This window comes from Oncorhynchus keta, chromosome 36 (genome assembly GCF_023373465.1).
Source record: "Oncorhynchus keta strain PuntledgeMale-10-30-2019 chromosome 36, Oket_V2, whole genome shotgun sequence".
In the NCBI taxonomy this organism is placed as follows: domain Eukaryota; kingdom Metazoa; phylum Chordata; class Actinopteri; order Salmoniformes; family Salmonidae; genus Oncorhynchus; species Oncorhynchus keta.
The window spans coordinates 18,287,863-18,299,480 of NC_068456.1; the positions used below are offsets into that span (position 1 = coordinate 18,287,863).

The 11,618-nt window shown below is 42.8% G+C and overlaps 1 protein-coding gene across 1 annotated transcript in view; it reads left to right on the plus strand.

The window, feature by feature from the left end:
• The window catches only part of LOC118369919 (inhibitory synaptic factor 2A), a 35,557-nt gene extending 24,375 nt beyond the window's left edge, over window positions 1-11,182 (plus strand). The window contains exon 4 of the mRNA XM_035754693.2: window positions 10,843-11,182. Coding sequence (XP_035610586.1) covers window positions 10,843-11,026 — 184 coding nt within the window. The 3' untranslated portion in view covers window positions 11,027-11,182. The remainder of the gene's footprint in view (window positions 1-10,842) is intronic.
• The last annotated feature ends 436 nt before the right edge of the window (window positions 11,183-11,618 follow it).

Here is an 11,618-nt window from a genome sequence, read left to right on the forward strand (position 1 = left end):
GATATCCTATTACAATGATGCATAGATGTCCTCAACTCTGATTTCAGACTCCGGTAATAAATACAGAATATACTCACTGTAGAAAGGAATTAACACATCAGCCGAATTGGAAGCAGTAAATTGAGTTGAATTTCTAGACACAGGTGGTGCAACTATAACGATGTTATTGTAGAAGGTAATAAAATAAATAAAGACAAATCTCTCCAGCACAATTGCAAAGCACTGTGGGTGAAGCACACCTCGTGAGGGAATAAATAATCATACACAACAGGGGGAAATGAATTAGCCCAGAGAGGAAATGCAATTGGGGCTCATACAGTATGAGAGCAGCTGGGAACTGGACATGAAATCCTGACAGAGTCCCCTTTCAAAGTGCCTTATGAATAACAGCTGCAGTGATGGACGCTAAAAGCCATGGAAACTTGACTCTACTTCTGTGTCCACTTCACTTCAACTGGTCCAGAAGTAGTTGACGAACGATTCCACCAACCAACCGTCTCACTTGGGTAAACACTCGCAGATGATCCGACTTTTCCAGTCGTCTGAGAGAGCCTCAGGCAGGTTGCAAAATCCACTCACACTGTGACTCTGTTCAGAGACAAGAATAAAAACATCCATCTTAGAGATCAACGCCAATTTAAACAATATACAGTAATGCAGAACATACTATAGCAAACCATCTGAATGATTGGTAAAAACATGAGTACTGAGCCTCCAAAGTCTGGCACGATCAATATTTGAGTCGTTATTGTACCCTAGTGTGCCAGCAAACTGCTTCTTCAGCTGTACGGCCTGTTCTAGCCTTGCAGCCAGAGAAAGACTCACAGGGGAAAACATCAGATAGTAGGGTTTGTGAGGTCACGGAGTCGCAAATAAACACCACAACAAGCACTGCTGCAGCAGAGTTCTACATTTAAAAAGTGAACCAATTTCTAAAAGTCTTTTCATGTTCATCTTTTGCACTCATTATTGTCGTCTTCGTAAACAACTCATGCATAAGTACATCCGCTTTACTCAATGACAAAACAGCCTACGTTTGTTTACTTTGGCTGAGGGGACATCTAACTTTGACCAACAACCTCACTCTTGTCTCCAATGAGTAGATGTTCATCTCCATCTTAACCTGATCAATTCCGTGTCAATCAATGTTCTCATCCAATCAAAGCCTACTTTTTTGTTCATCCCTGGGGTGTTAATCATAATATAATATATGCCATTTAGCAGACGCTTTTATCCAAAGCGACTTACAGTCATGTGTGCATACATTCTACGTATGGGTGGTCCCGGGAATCGAACCCACTACCCTGGCGTTACAAGCGCCATGCTCTACCAACTGAGCTATATTGACTAATCATTAGTCCAAACAGTTGCAACCAGTTGGGTTTTGCAACGAATACAGGAGTTTTTATTGGGCAAATTCAGGAAGGTCACTCCCTGTTTCGTTCCATTTGCTTCAGTTTAAGAAATGTTTTGCAACAGTAGTAATACATACACCCCTGTTTTTATTGAACCTTTATTTCATAAAGAATAAAGAATGCATCATCATTGCATAAAGAATTCATCATTTAACAGCCATAGTGTCAGATTGAAGGAACTGACATGCAAGAATCATTCATGTAATCATGTGTCATTTCCTGCAACATAGTCTCATGAGAAATGTGTTACATTTTCCCAAGCGATGATCTATGATCTGAGATAACTCCTGTGACAACGCACATTTGCTAGTACAGTATCTAATTGAGGACCAGTATGGCATGAAAGAGGACTTCAAATGATTCAATTCATACCCCGAATTCTGCTATGAGTCACATTGCTTATTATTGTTGTCTTCCGGATTTACAACCCATGTAATGTAATTAGTGTATGTGTGAGCTGTTGTGTGCTAACAAAGTGATTACAGTAGTTGATGTGTTGGAATGATTTAACTAGACTGCTCCTTCTCGTTTGTGATGCTATATGCATTAGGTGTGATATGATTATAGGATTACATGAAATACACACAGTTCCCATACTAATATGGGAATGCATGTCATAACGTGCAACAACTAAACAGATGAATCATAAAGCATAGATCTGAGAGCCGGACTGAACTAGAAGTATGTGTGGATAGCCTAATGTCCTTTGGGGATGTGGAATGTATGTACTAAAAAAATATGTCTTGAAACACTTGTAATTCCCGGATTACTACTGAATAAGCTGCGACATGTTCCTTTTTCATGTCCATTCTCATCATCATCCAAGAGGGCCTAAATATGTACACATGTGCTGCTTTATTCATCAACCTTGGTTGGCGAAATGTAAAGATGTTACATGAATTCTGAATGGCTTTGTTTCAGTAGAGGTTGATTGTAATTGAGATCCTGAAGTGGTGCTTGATATCTATGCAAGTCACGGGATCACATGGAAGAAAGCAGATCATTTACTGTTTACTAACTGCAGATGCATTACAGTACATTACATCAACCACGATAGGGTCAGAGATTCTGTACAGCATCCTGTACAGAGACAAACAAACACTTAACTACAAAGTATAAAGCCAGGAAGCAGAATAGGCACAGAATGAGAACTGTTCTGATAGAGACGGAAATATTAAATAGTAACACGTTGTCTTCCACGAATGATTGAGCCAATTGAGATATTGCATGTGACTGACAAATTTCAGTTCATTACTATAGCTCCCGCCGTTGGAACAATCGGTGCAATTTTGTATTTGCCGGTTCTCTATGGCAAGACGCATCATTCACCAAGTTTCGTCAAAATTGTGAGATATAATGTGACTACCGTACGAACGTACGGACGGACGAATGTACGAACGGACAAACGAACATACGGACGGAGATAGATCCACAGTCCACTACCCAATTTTATCATGAGGGACAATTATAAAGCTCTTTATCAATGCACTGATCACAGAGAGACAACAACTTCACAAAGACCCAGGTTAGGAATACATGATAATTCTGTTCAAAACTTGAGATAATCAATAGAAGGTTCTCAACAATCCCTAACAAGGGAAATATGTTTTTCACTGAAAGTGCCGGAATGTAACATTTCTAAACAAAGCCGTTCTATGACAAGTCAACACAAATTATCCATTTTGTTATTAGAAGAAGGCTTGTGGAACGTGTACAAAATAAATGACTAGAATTCCATCTGTGGTCAACAGGTTTTTCAGCTCATCGTTCCTAAATTGTTCATCTCCTAATTTTTGTAATTTTTTAAAACTTTCCTTGAATAGGACATAACAGCAATTTGCAAGCAAGACTACTATCTATCAAGCACTATCTGTCTCTGCCAAAGCAAATAGCAGTAAATATATCCAAAAACTTTGCAAATAGATATAGTTCGTTTTTTCTTTCCACGATACTCTTTCCTCGATCTTGTTTATTTACAGACTGAATTGAGTGATGTGTCACACCGAAGGAATTTATCAAAGTCAGGCGGTTGAACGATGATTCGGGTGTTTACCCTTTTCTTATATCATGTTTTACAGTGTATATGTTTAACCATTCCTTTTTTGCAATTCTTTCTTTTCAGAGATTTTTGTTGATATCTTGAACTGTTAAGTTATGACCGTGGCTTTCAGTGCTAGCTATGTGGATAAAACTAGATATACGACATAAACATGGACTTGAACATACGGTAAAGTATATTCTACAGGTTTGTTATTTCTGCCAGGGCCTGTGCTGGTGACTCAAAGTGCTCATAGGGCACCAGTAATCCCCTTGCTGGGCACACCACTCAGCCCTTTCACTTAATGAGCTGGCCTGGCTACAGTGAGAAGAATTTAAAAGAGCCAAGAAGAAACAAAATCTGAACCAAAAGGCCAATTATTCCTCAGACTTGGACAGTAACTGCTCATTTCCAAGATTAGCAGCCACGGCGATGTGGCCTTTAATTCCGAACAGCAAGTCAGTACCAATATGGCTAATAAATCCAGGGCTTGGGCTCCTGCTGGTGATCAGTTGAGCTGAGATAGTCAATCTACAAGCCCTACCCAGAATTCAACACCCGACCGACACTCCCAGCCCCCTCCCCCTTGTATACTGCAGCATCCCATGCATCACTGCTACTGATACAAATAGGACACAAACAAAGCATAGAGAGAGAGAGGAGGAGATGAGAAAGAAAGAGAGGGAGATTGGAGAGAGAGAAGGAGGAGGGATGGAGATGAGAGAGAGGGCATAAATGCCCCACTACTGCAGTCACATCACATCCCATTGAAAAGCAGGCTAGGGAAACAAATGCAAAAAAATAAATTTGACCGCAGAAAAGTAGTCTAAGCGGGCCCCTGAGAAAACAGTGGACGAAGAGATAGATTATGGCCCCGTGTTTCTAGCCTCGGCTCCTTACAGTTTCCATGCTAATGTCCTTCTGGAGCTTAGACCACTTAGTCTGGCTCTGCAGTAACATCAACAGTAAACAATGTGGGGTCTTTGCCCGTATCCCATACCAAGGGAACGCAAAGGAGTCGCCGGCTTTCTAATGCACACCCACACTGAATGGGTGATCATTCAGTGTTCATAATGCCTAATAGGTACAAGAATAAGATTACAAAAAGGGGAGAGTTTAATCTTGTTTGCACAGATGTGTTATTACATTTGAGGCTAATAATGGCTTAACAAATCAGTACTAATACAGTTCCTGGTTGTGTAAATTGGGTTTAATGAAGACGTCATTCAATTACTCATAAGAGCAAGTAGCTAATTAGGTTAGCTCTTATGCCCCATGCTGTTAAGGAAGATGCATGTGTTTCATTGGTGTTGAGAGAACTTGGAGTATCGATCTGTTCATTGAAGTACATGTCTCTCAGTCTGTGTGTGGACATGACTATGCTATTGTAAGCCAGTCAACCATTAAATAGAGCTGGACATTAGTTGGCTTTTTAACAATAAAGGCACTCTATCAAAATGGCCCCTCGTCAGTCAAAGAGAAATATGCTCAGTGGTTTCAAGTCATTTGTACTCTGGTGATTTAAATCAATAAACCAATTGAAGTACAATTTGTTGGATTTGTTTGGGGGAAACATTAGGCCTATACAATACATGTAGGTAGCCCAGAAGGACAGACAAATAGGGAGCCGTGTACAATAATATCCTGGAAGTGCTATTGGAAGGGGAGAAAATATCAAAAGCATTTGCATCTTCATTTAACAGAAGCTCAATCGTGAATAAAAAATCAAACGTACAGTAATGGTAAAGTAATGTGGTTTGAAGTAGAAACCAACCAGTGAAGGGAGACAGTGAGAGGGTATAGAAGACAACACCTCCCTCCCATACAGAACAATCATTAAACAGGGTTCACTCCAGCTAAACAATCAGGCATCAGTGATCACAGACAGAGCTATTCCCAGACCGTAGCTAAACAGATGATTCGTCTGCTTGTGAATGGTTGAAAATGATACTCCCTGTCTTTAGCCGTCCCGATCTTTTGGCCGATGAGATGATTTGAGGTCTGTGGTCTTTGTTTACTCAGTCACCTGCTCTCCAGGACCACCCGCACAGTACAGCGTGCCTCAGGCTCCCTGCGGAGCCAATTGTCCACAGCATGCAGTAATTGCAGCTCTCTGCCAAGTGATTAATTGCTTCATAAGTGCCAACACCATTCCATAGTGTGCTGCGCTGTTGTCTTTTCTGCTGTTCTCTAGCGAAAGCTTGGCATCAACAAGAGCCCAGAGATGGTGAACTTTTAGAATGGCTCTAAAAAATACTGTGAAACAAGGGCACGTCTTCTGTAAATATACAAAGCGTGCAACTCGTTTCAAATGTTGTGGCAATTCAGTCTTGATGGAAGTAAGAAGCTGGTCTCTGGTCTTTGTGTGTTGCTACTGAGCAATGTGAAATAAAATAAAATTGTCACATGCGCCAAGGACGACGGGTTTAGACTTTACAGTGAAATGCTTGTTTTACGAGCCATTCCCAACGATGCAGTTAATAAATTACATGAATAGTAACACAAGAGGAATAAAATGCACAATAATGGAGCTATATAGAGGGAGTACCAGTACCAGATCAATGTGCAGAGATACAAGGTACTTGAGGTAGATATGTACATAAAGGCAGGGTAAAGTGACTAGGCATCAGGATAGATAATAATAAGAGTAAAATAGAGAACAGAGTAACAGCAGCAAATGATGAGTGAAATAGTGTGTGTGTATGTATGAGTGTGTGTATGTGTGTTTGTGTTATGCATGTGTATGTTATGTGTGTACGTATGTGCGTATGTGAATGTGTGTGGGTATTGTGTGAGAGTTGTGTGTATAGTGTGTATATATAGTCTTGTGAGTGTGCAAAGAGTCAGCACAAGATAGGACCAGTACAGATAGTCTGGGTAAACATTTTATTAACTATATAGTAGTCTTATGGCTTGGGGGTAGAAGCTGTCTCTGAGCCTCTTGGTAAGAGAGCCGCTCCGGTACCATTTGCCAGACAATAGCAGAGTGAACAGTCTATGGGGTTTGGTGGCTGGAGTCTTTGGCAATGATAGAGGTCCTGGATGGCATGGAGTTCAGCCCCAGTGATGTACTGGGCTGTCCGCACCACCCTGTGTGGGACTTTGCGGTCGAGGTCGGTGCATTTGCCATACAAACCAGTAATGTAGCCAGTGAAGATGCCCTTATTGGTGCAGCTGTAGAACCTTTTGAGGATATAAAGGCCCATTCCAAATCTCGACAACACTTAACAGAGGTGTGTGCTGGCACATACTGTGTCATTGAAGTGGTCTCATCCTTTCACAATTAAGTTTTGGGGTTAAAGGTCAGATATTAATTCCTTTTAGTCTAAGATGTTGGGGGGATATATGGTATTGTTTTAAGATGGTCATACTATGTACTATTTCGATATTTGATTGGAAATGTAGGTGTCCCAAGAAAAATAGTATTTGATAAAAAAACATAGAAACTGAATAACACATTCATAAAAAAATAATCATAAGAAACAAGGTTTTGAAGTGTTTGTCATAAATCTAGGAGATATAAAAAGAAATCTGGAAATACATATATACAATGTGTATTTTTTACACAGAAATAAATAAAGGGGGTAGGCACTAAGCTACCTTCATACTTCCATTTGTTTTATCAAACCGGTGCCGTTTACCGTCAGGCAAGTCGCGTGACACGTGGGGTTTGTGAGCAAAGCGGAGAATACCATAGTGTTCGTGAGAGTCTCCCCTTTCCATAGTTTGTAGGTCGAAACCGTTTGGACGCACGCTACAGATGTTTTCGCGAGAAGACCGGTTTTCGGAATGTCTCATGGTCGGACAAACACTGCTCTGGCTCTGCCTGTCACCACAGATGTCTCATGGTCGGACAAACACCACTCTGGCTCTGCCTGTCACCACAGATGTCTCATGGTCTGACAAACACCTCTCTGGCTCTGCCTGTCACCACAGATGTCTCATGGTCTGACAAACACCGGTCTGGCTCTGCCAGTCACCACAGATGTCTCTTGGTCTGACAAACACCGCTCTGGCTCTGCCTGTCACCGCAGATGTCTCGTGGTCTGACAAACACCGCTCTGGCTCTGCCTGTCACCACAGATGTCTCATGGTCGGACAAACACCGCTCTGGCTCTGCCTGTCACCACAGATGTCTCATGGTCTGACAAACACCACTCTGGCTCTGCCTGTCACCACAGATGTCTCATGGTCTGACAAACACCTCTCTGGCTCTGCCTGTCACCACAGATGTCTCATGGTCTGACAAACACCGGTCTGGCTCTGCCAGTCACCACAGATGTCTCTTGGTCTGACAAACACCGCTCTGGCTCTGCCTGTCACCACAGATGTCTCGTGGTCTGACAAACACCGGTCTGGCTCTGCCTGTCACCACAGATGTCTCATGGTCTGACAAACACCTCTCTGGCTCTGCCTGTCACCTCAGATGTCTCATGGTCTGACAAACACCTCTCTGGCTCTGCCTGTCACCGCAGATGTCTCGTGGTCTGACAAACACCTCTCTGGCTCTGCCTGTCACCACAGATGTCTCATGGTCTGACAAACACCGCTCTGGCTCTGCCTGTCACCGCAGATGTCTCGTGGTCTGACAAACAACGCTCTGGCTCTACCTGTCACCACAGATGTCTCGTGGTCTGACAAACACCGGTCTGGCTCTGCCTGTCACCACAGATGTCTCGTGGTCTGACAAACACCGCTCTGGCTCTGCCTATCACCGCAGATGTCTCGTGGTCTGACAAACACCGCTCTGGCTCTGCCTGTCACCGCAGATGTCTCGTGGTCTGACAAACACCGGTCTGGCTCTGCCTGTCACCGCAGATGTCTCGTGGTCTGACAAACACCGCTCTGGCTCTGCCTGTCACCTCAGATGTCTCGTGGTCTGACAAACACCGGTCTGGCTCTGCCTGTCACCACAGATGTCTCGTGGTCTGACAAACACCGCTCTGGCTCTGCCTATCACCACAGATGTCTCGTGGTCTGACAAACACCGGTCTGGCTCTGCCTGTCACCACAGATGTCTCGTGGTCTGACAAACACCGCTCTGGCTCTGCCTGTCACCACAGATGTCTCGTGGTCTGACAAACACCGCTCTGGCTCTGCCTATCACCGCAGATGTCTCGTGGTCTGACAAACACCGCTCTGGCTCTGCCTGTCACCGCAGATGTCTCGTGGTCTGACAAACACCGCTCTGGCTCTGCCTGTCACCGCAGATGTCTCGTGGTCTGACAAACACCGCTCTGGCTCTGCCTGTCACCGCAGATGTCTCGTGGTCTGACAAACACCGCTCTGGCTCTGCCTATCACCGCAGATGTCTCGTGGTCTGACAAACACCGCTCTGGCTCTGCCTGTCACCGCAGATGTCTCGTGGTCTGACAAACACCGCTCTGGCTCTGCCTGTCACCGCAGATGTCTCGTGGTCTGACAAACACCGCTCTGGCTCTGCCTGTCACCGCAGATGTCTCGTGGTCTGACAAACACCGCTCTGGCTCTGCCTGTCACCGCAGATGTCTCGTGGTCTGACAAACACCGCTCTGGCTCTGCCTGTCACCGCAGATGTCTCGTGGTCTGACAAACACCGCTCTGGCTCTGCCTGTCACCGCAGATGTCTTGTGGTCTGACAAACACCGCTCTGGCTCTGTCTGTCACCGCAGATGCGGTAGTGCGGTGGATTGAGACACATCCAATGCAAAAAAAACAGATATCTCTAGCTTAAATTGACAGATTTTGATGGGGATTTTTTGTTATGTATTTTAGACTGACGCACTGGTGCGTCAATCGACTCTCAGGGGTTAATTAACTGAATACATTCAAGATAGTATTCATAGTCAAGTTTATATTCATATAATCAGACCTTTATTGATTGATTCAATCTTCTGCACTGCCAAATTCCTCTCTGGCACCCTGTACCGTTTTCTCTGAAGGTTGTAATAGAGTTGAATAACTGACACTTATCGTAAGGGTAAGGATAGTTACTAAGATTCATTCTGTCACTTTAAGCAGAGCATCGCCTTCAGAAAACGAATTGGACTGCCTGTCAGGCCAGTGGATCTGAACAGAGCTGAACAGGGCTTTGTACATTCATCTGGCTGCCTAAGCTGTCTAGACTTATGTTTGACCTTGGAGGGTTTAATGTCCTTTAAGCAAGTTTGGCTCTTCCTCTATCCTTCCATGTGTTTGGCTGGCAGAAATATGCCACTTCAAATCATTCTATGCTTTCAATAAAACAACGTATCAATGATCAACAACATTGTGTGATAAGGTTCATGCAATAAAAATGAAACTTTCTGCTACTATTGCTATTGTTACTTCTACTGCTGTACAACCATACATTGTAAACTTCAGAGAAATTGTGTTTTTTATTAAGTTGGCAGAGGATTGACAATATAATGACTTTGTGGCAATCTTTTTTGTCAACGTGCATTAAATGGGCTGGCAAGTATGACAGTATGATTCATACTTGACTCATTCCAAGCTAGTATTCTGCCAAAGATTATACATAAAAGCTGTACATACATGTAGATGAACTTAATCAATAGCTGTATAGATGGGGAATACGCAATGTGTACTAATGCATAATATGTCCTTCGCTTATGCTGTAGTAAGTCTGGGTCTGCTTGGGTTCCGAATGATTTCATTTGGTTGGGATTAAGCTGCTTCTCCCAACAGTCAGAGATTTAATCTGTGAGTTCAACCTCGGTGCCCGAATGGAATCAGATGATGGCCAGCCAGGGATTACAGGAACAGATGAGGAAATCAGACTCCAGAAATGACCCATATCCCAACGGACATATTTGTATCATGACTATGCACTAAAACATACAGATGTGCAGACTGTTTACATTTGTCTGATTTCACACTCAGTACATTTCACCATCAAAGGAATTTATTTGTGTTGCTAGAATTATCAGACTGTACTGTGCCCTCCCCCGACAATCCATCTGGAGCCTATGGCTAGCAACTGACCTGGATTATCAACAGACAAATTGAATGCCGGCGTTTTGGCAGTACTCTTGCATCCTATTATTAACTTAACATAACTTTTATGGGATCAAAATTCAATGTACCAGATTGTGCAGAGTCATGGTTCATACTTGAGTTGCGTCATTCATGTTAAACTTGTGATACCCACAATTAAGATTGGTTTGAATGTAATTTAATCTCTTAAATCCTGGTAGTCTAAACACTAAAACTTAAATAGGATTGAACCGCCCTTCCACAGTTTCAAATTGTAGTATTTTCCTTCTCTAAGTATTTAGTAGAATTACCAGTAGAATCCATACATTTACATCCGGTTTATCCCCCACAAGAATAAATGAATATTGTGTTTTATTGTATGTTTGTATGTGTTACTGTAACCCAATGCGATAGTTTTTTGTGTGTGTGTTGCAGTGTGGAGCTGGACTTCAAGCAGCAGGAGGACAAATTACAGCCCCTGATTAAGAGACTGTGCCCCTTGGACGACCCTCAATACCCTGCTCTGCCTTACCCCCACGAGGTGTTCACCTCAACCCCCAAACGCAAGTCCAAGACAGAGTCCAAAAAGCATGGTCGCTGGAAACTCTGGTTCCTATAATTTAGGGAACACTTTGGATTTTGGAATGGCCTTTTGGATCAGTTTTTACCCATTTACTATCTTCTCTCAAAGGGATTTATCAGAACATATTTTTTGCTCCAGAGGACAGATAACCAGATACCAATAAACCATCTACAGTATATCAGGATTCTGAGTTGGAACTGCACTAGAAATCAATGGGGGGGATATATATATATTTTCTCATGGAGGTTTAGAGTCTGCCAAGACTCCAGTTTCTGGCTCAAACACCAGAGAAGATCAACTTATACTCTGGCTAGAGGTTAGCAAAACAACAAGGTGAGACTGGATATATTTAGGTCATCTTGAGATGTAGCCTACAATATGAAGACGGATGTTATTTATTTACTGGGCAAATGCTTCTTTCACTTTTTTATTTATGAATTCCAATGGCACACCTTTTTGGTCTCTTTCCCCAGAGACCTCTGCTTGAGTAGAAGAGGAATCACCATGTGGAAGGCCTGTTTCTCTACAAAGCTACTTTAACCGTACATCAGCCTGTCGGCAAAGCACAAACATTTGGAGACTGAGATGGAAGAAGAAGTTATATACAGTACATTACAGTATATTAGTG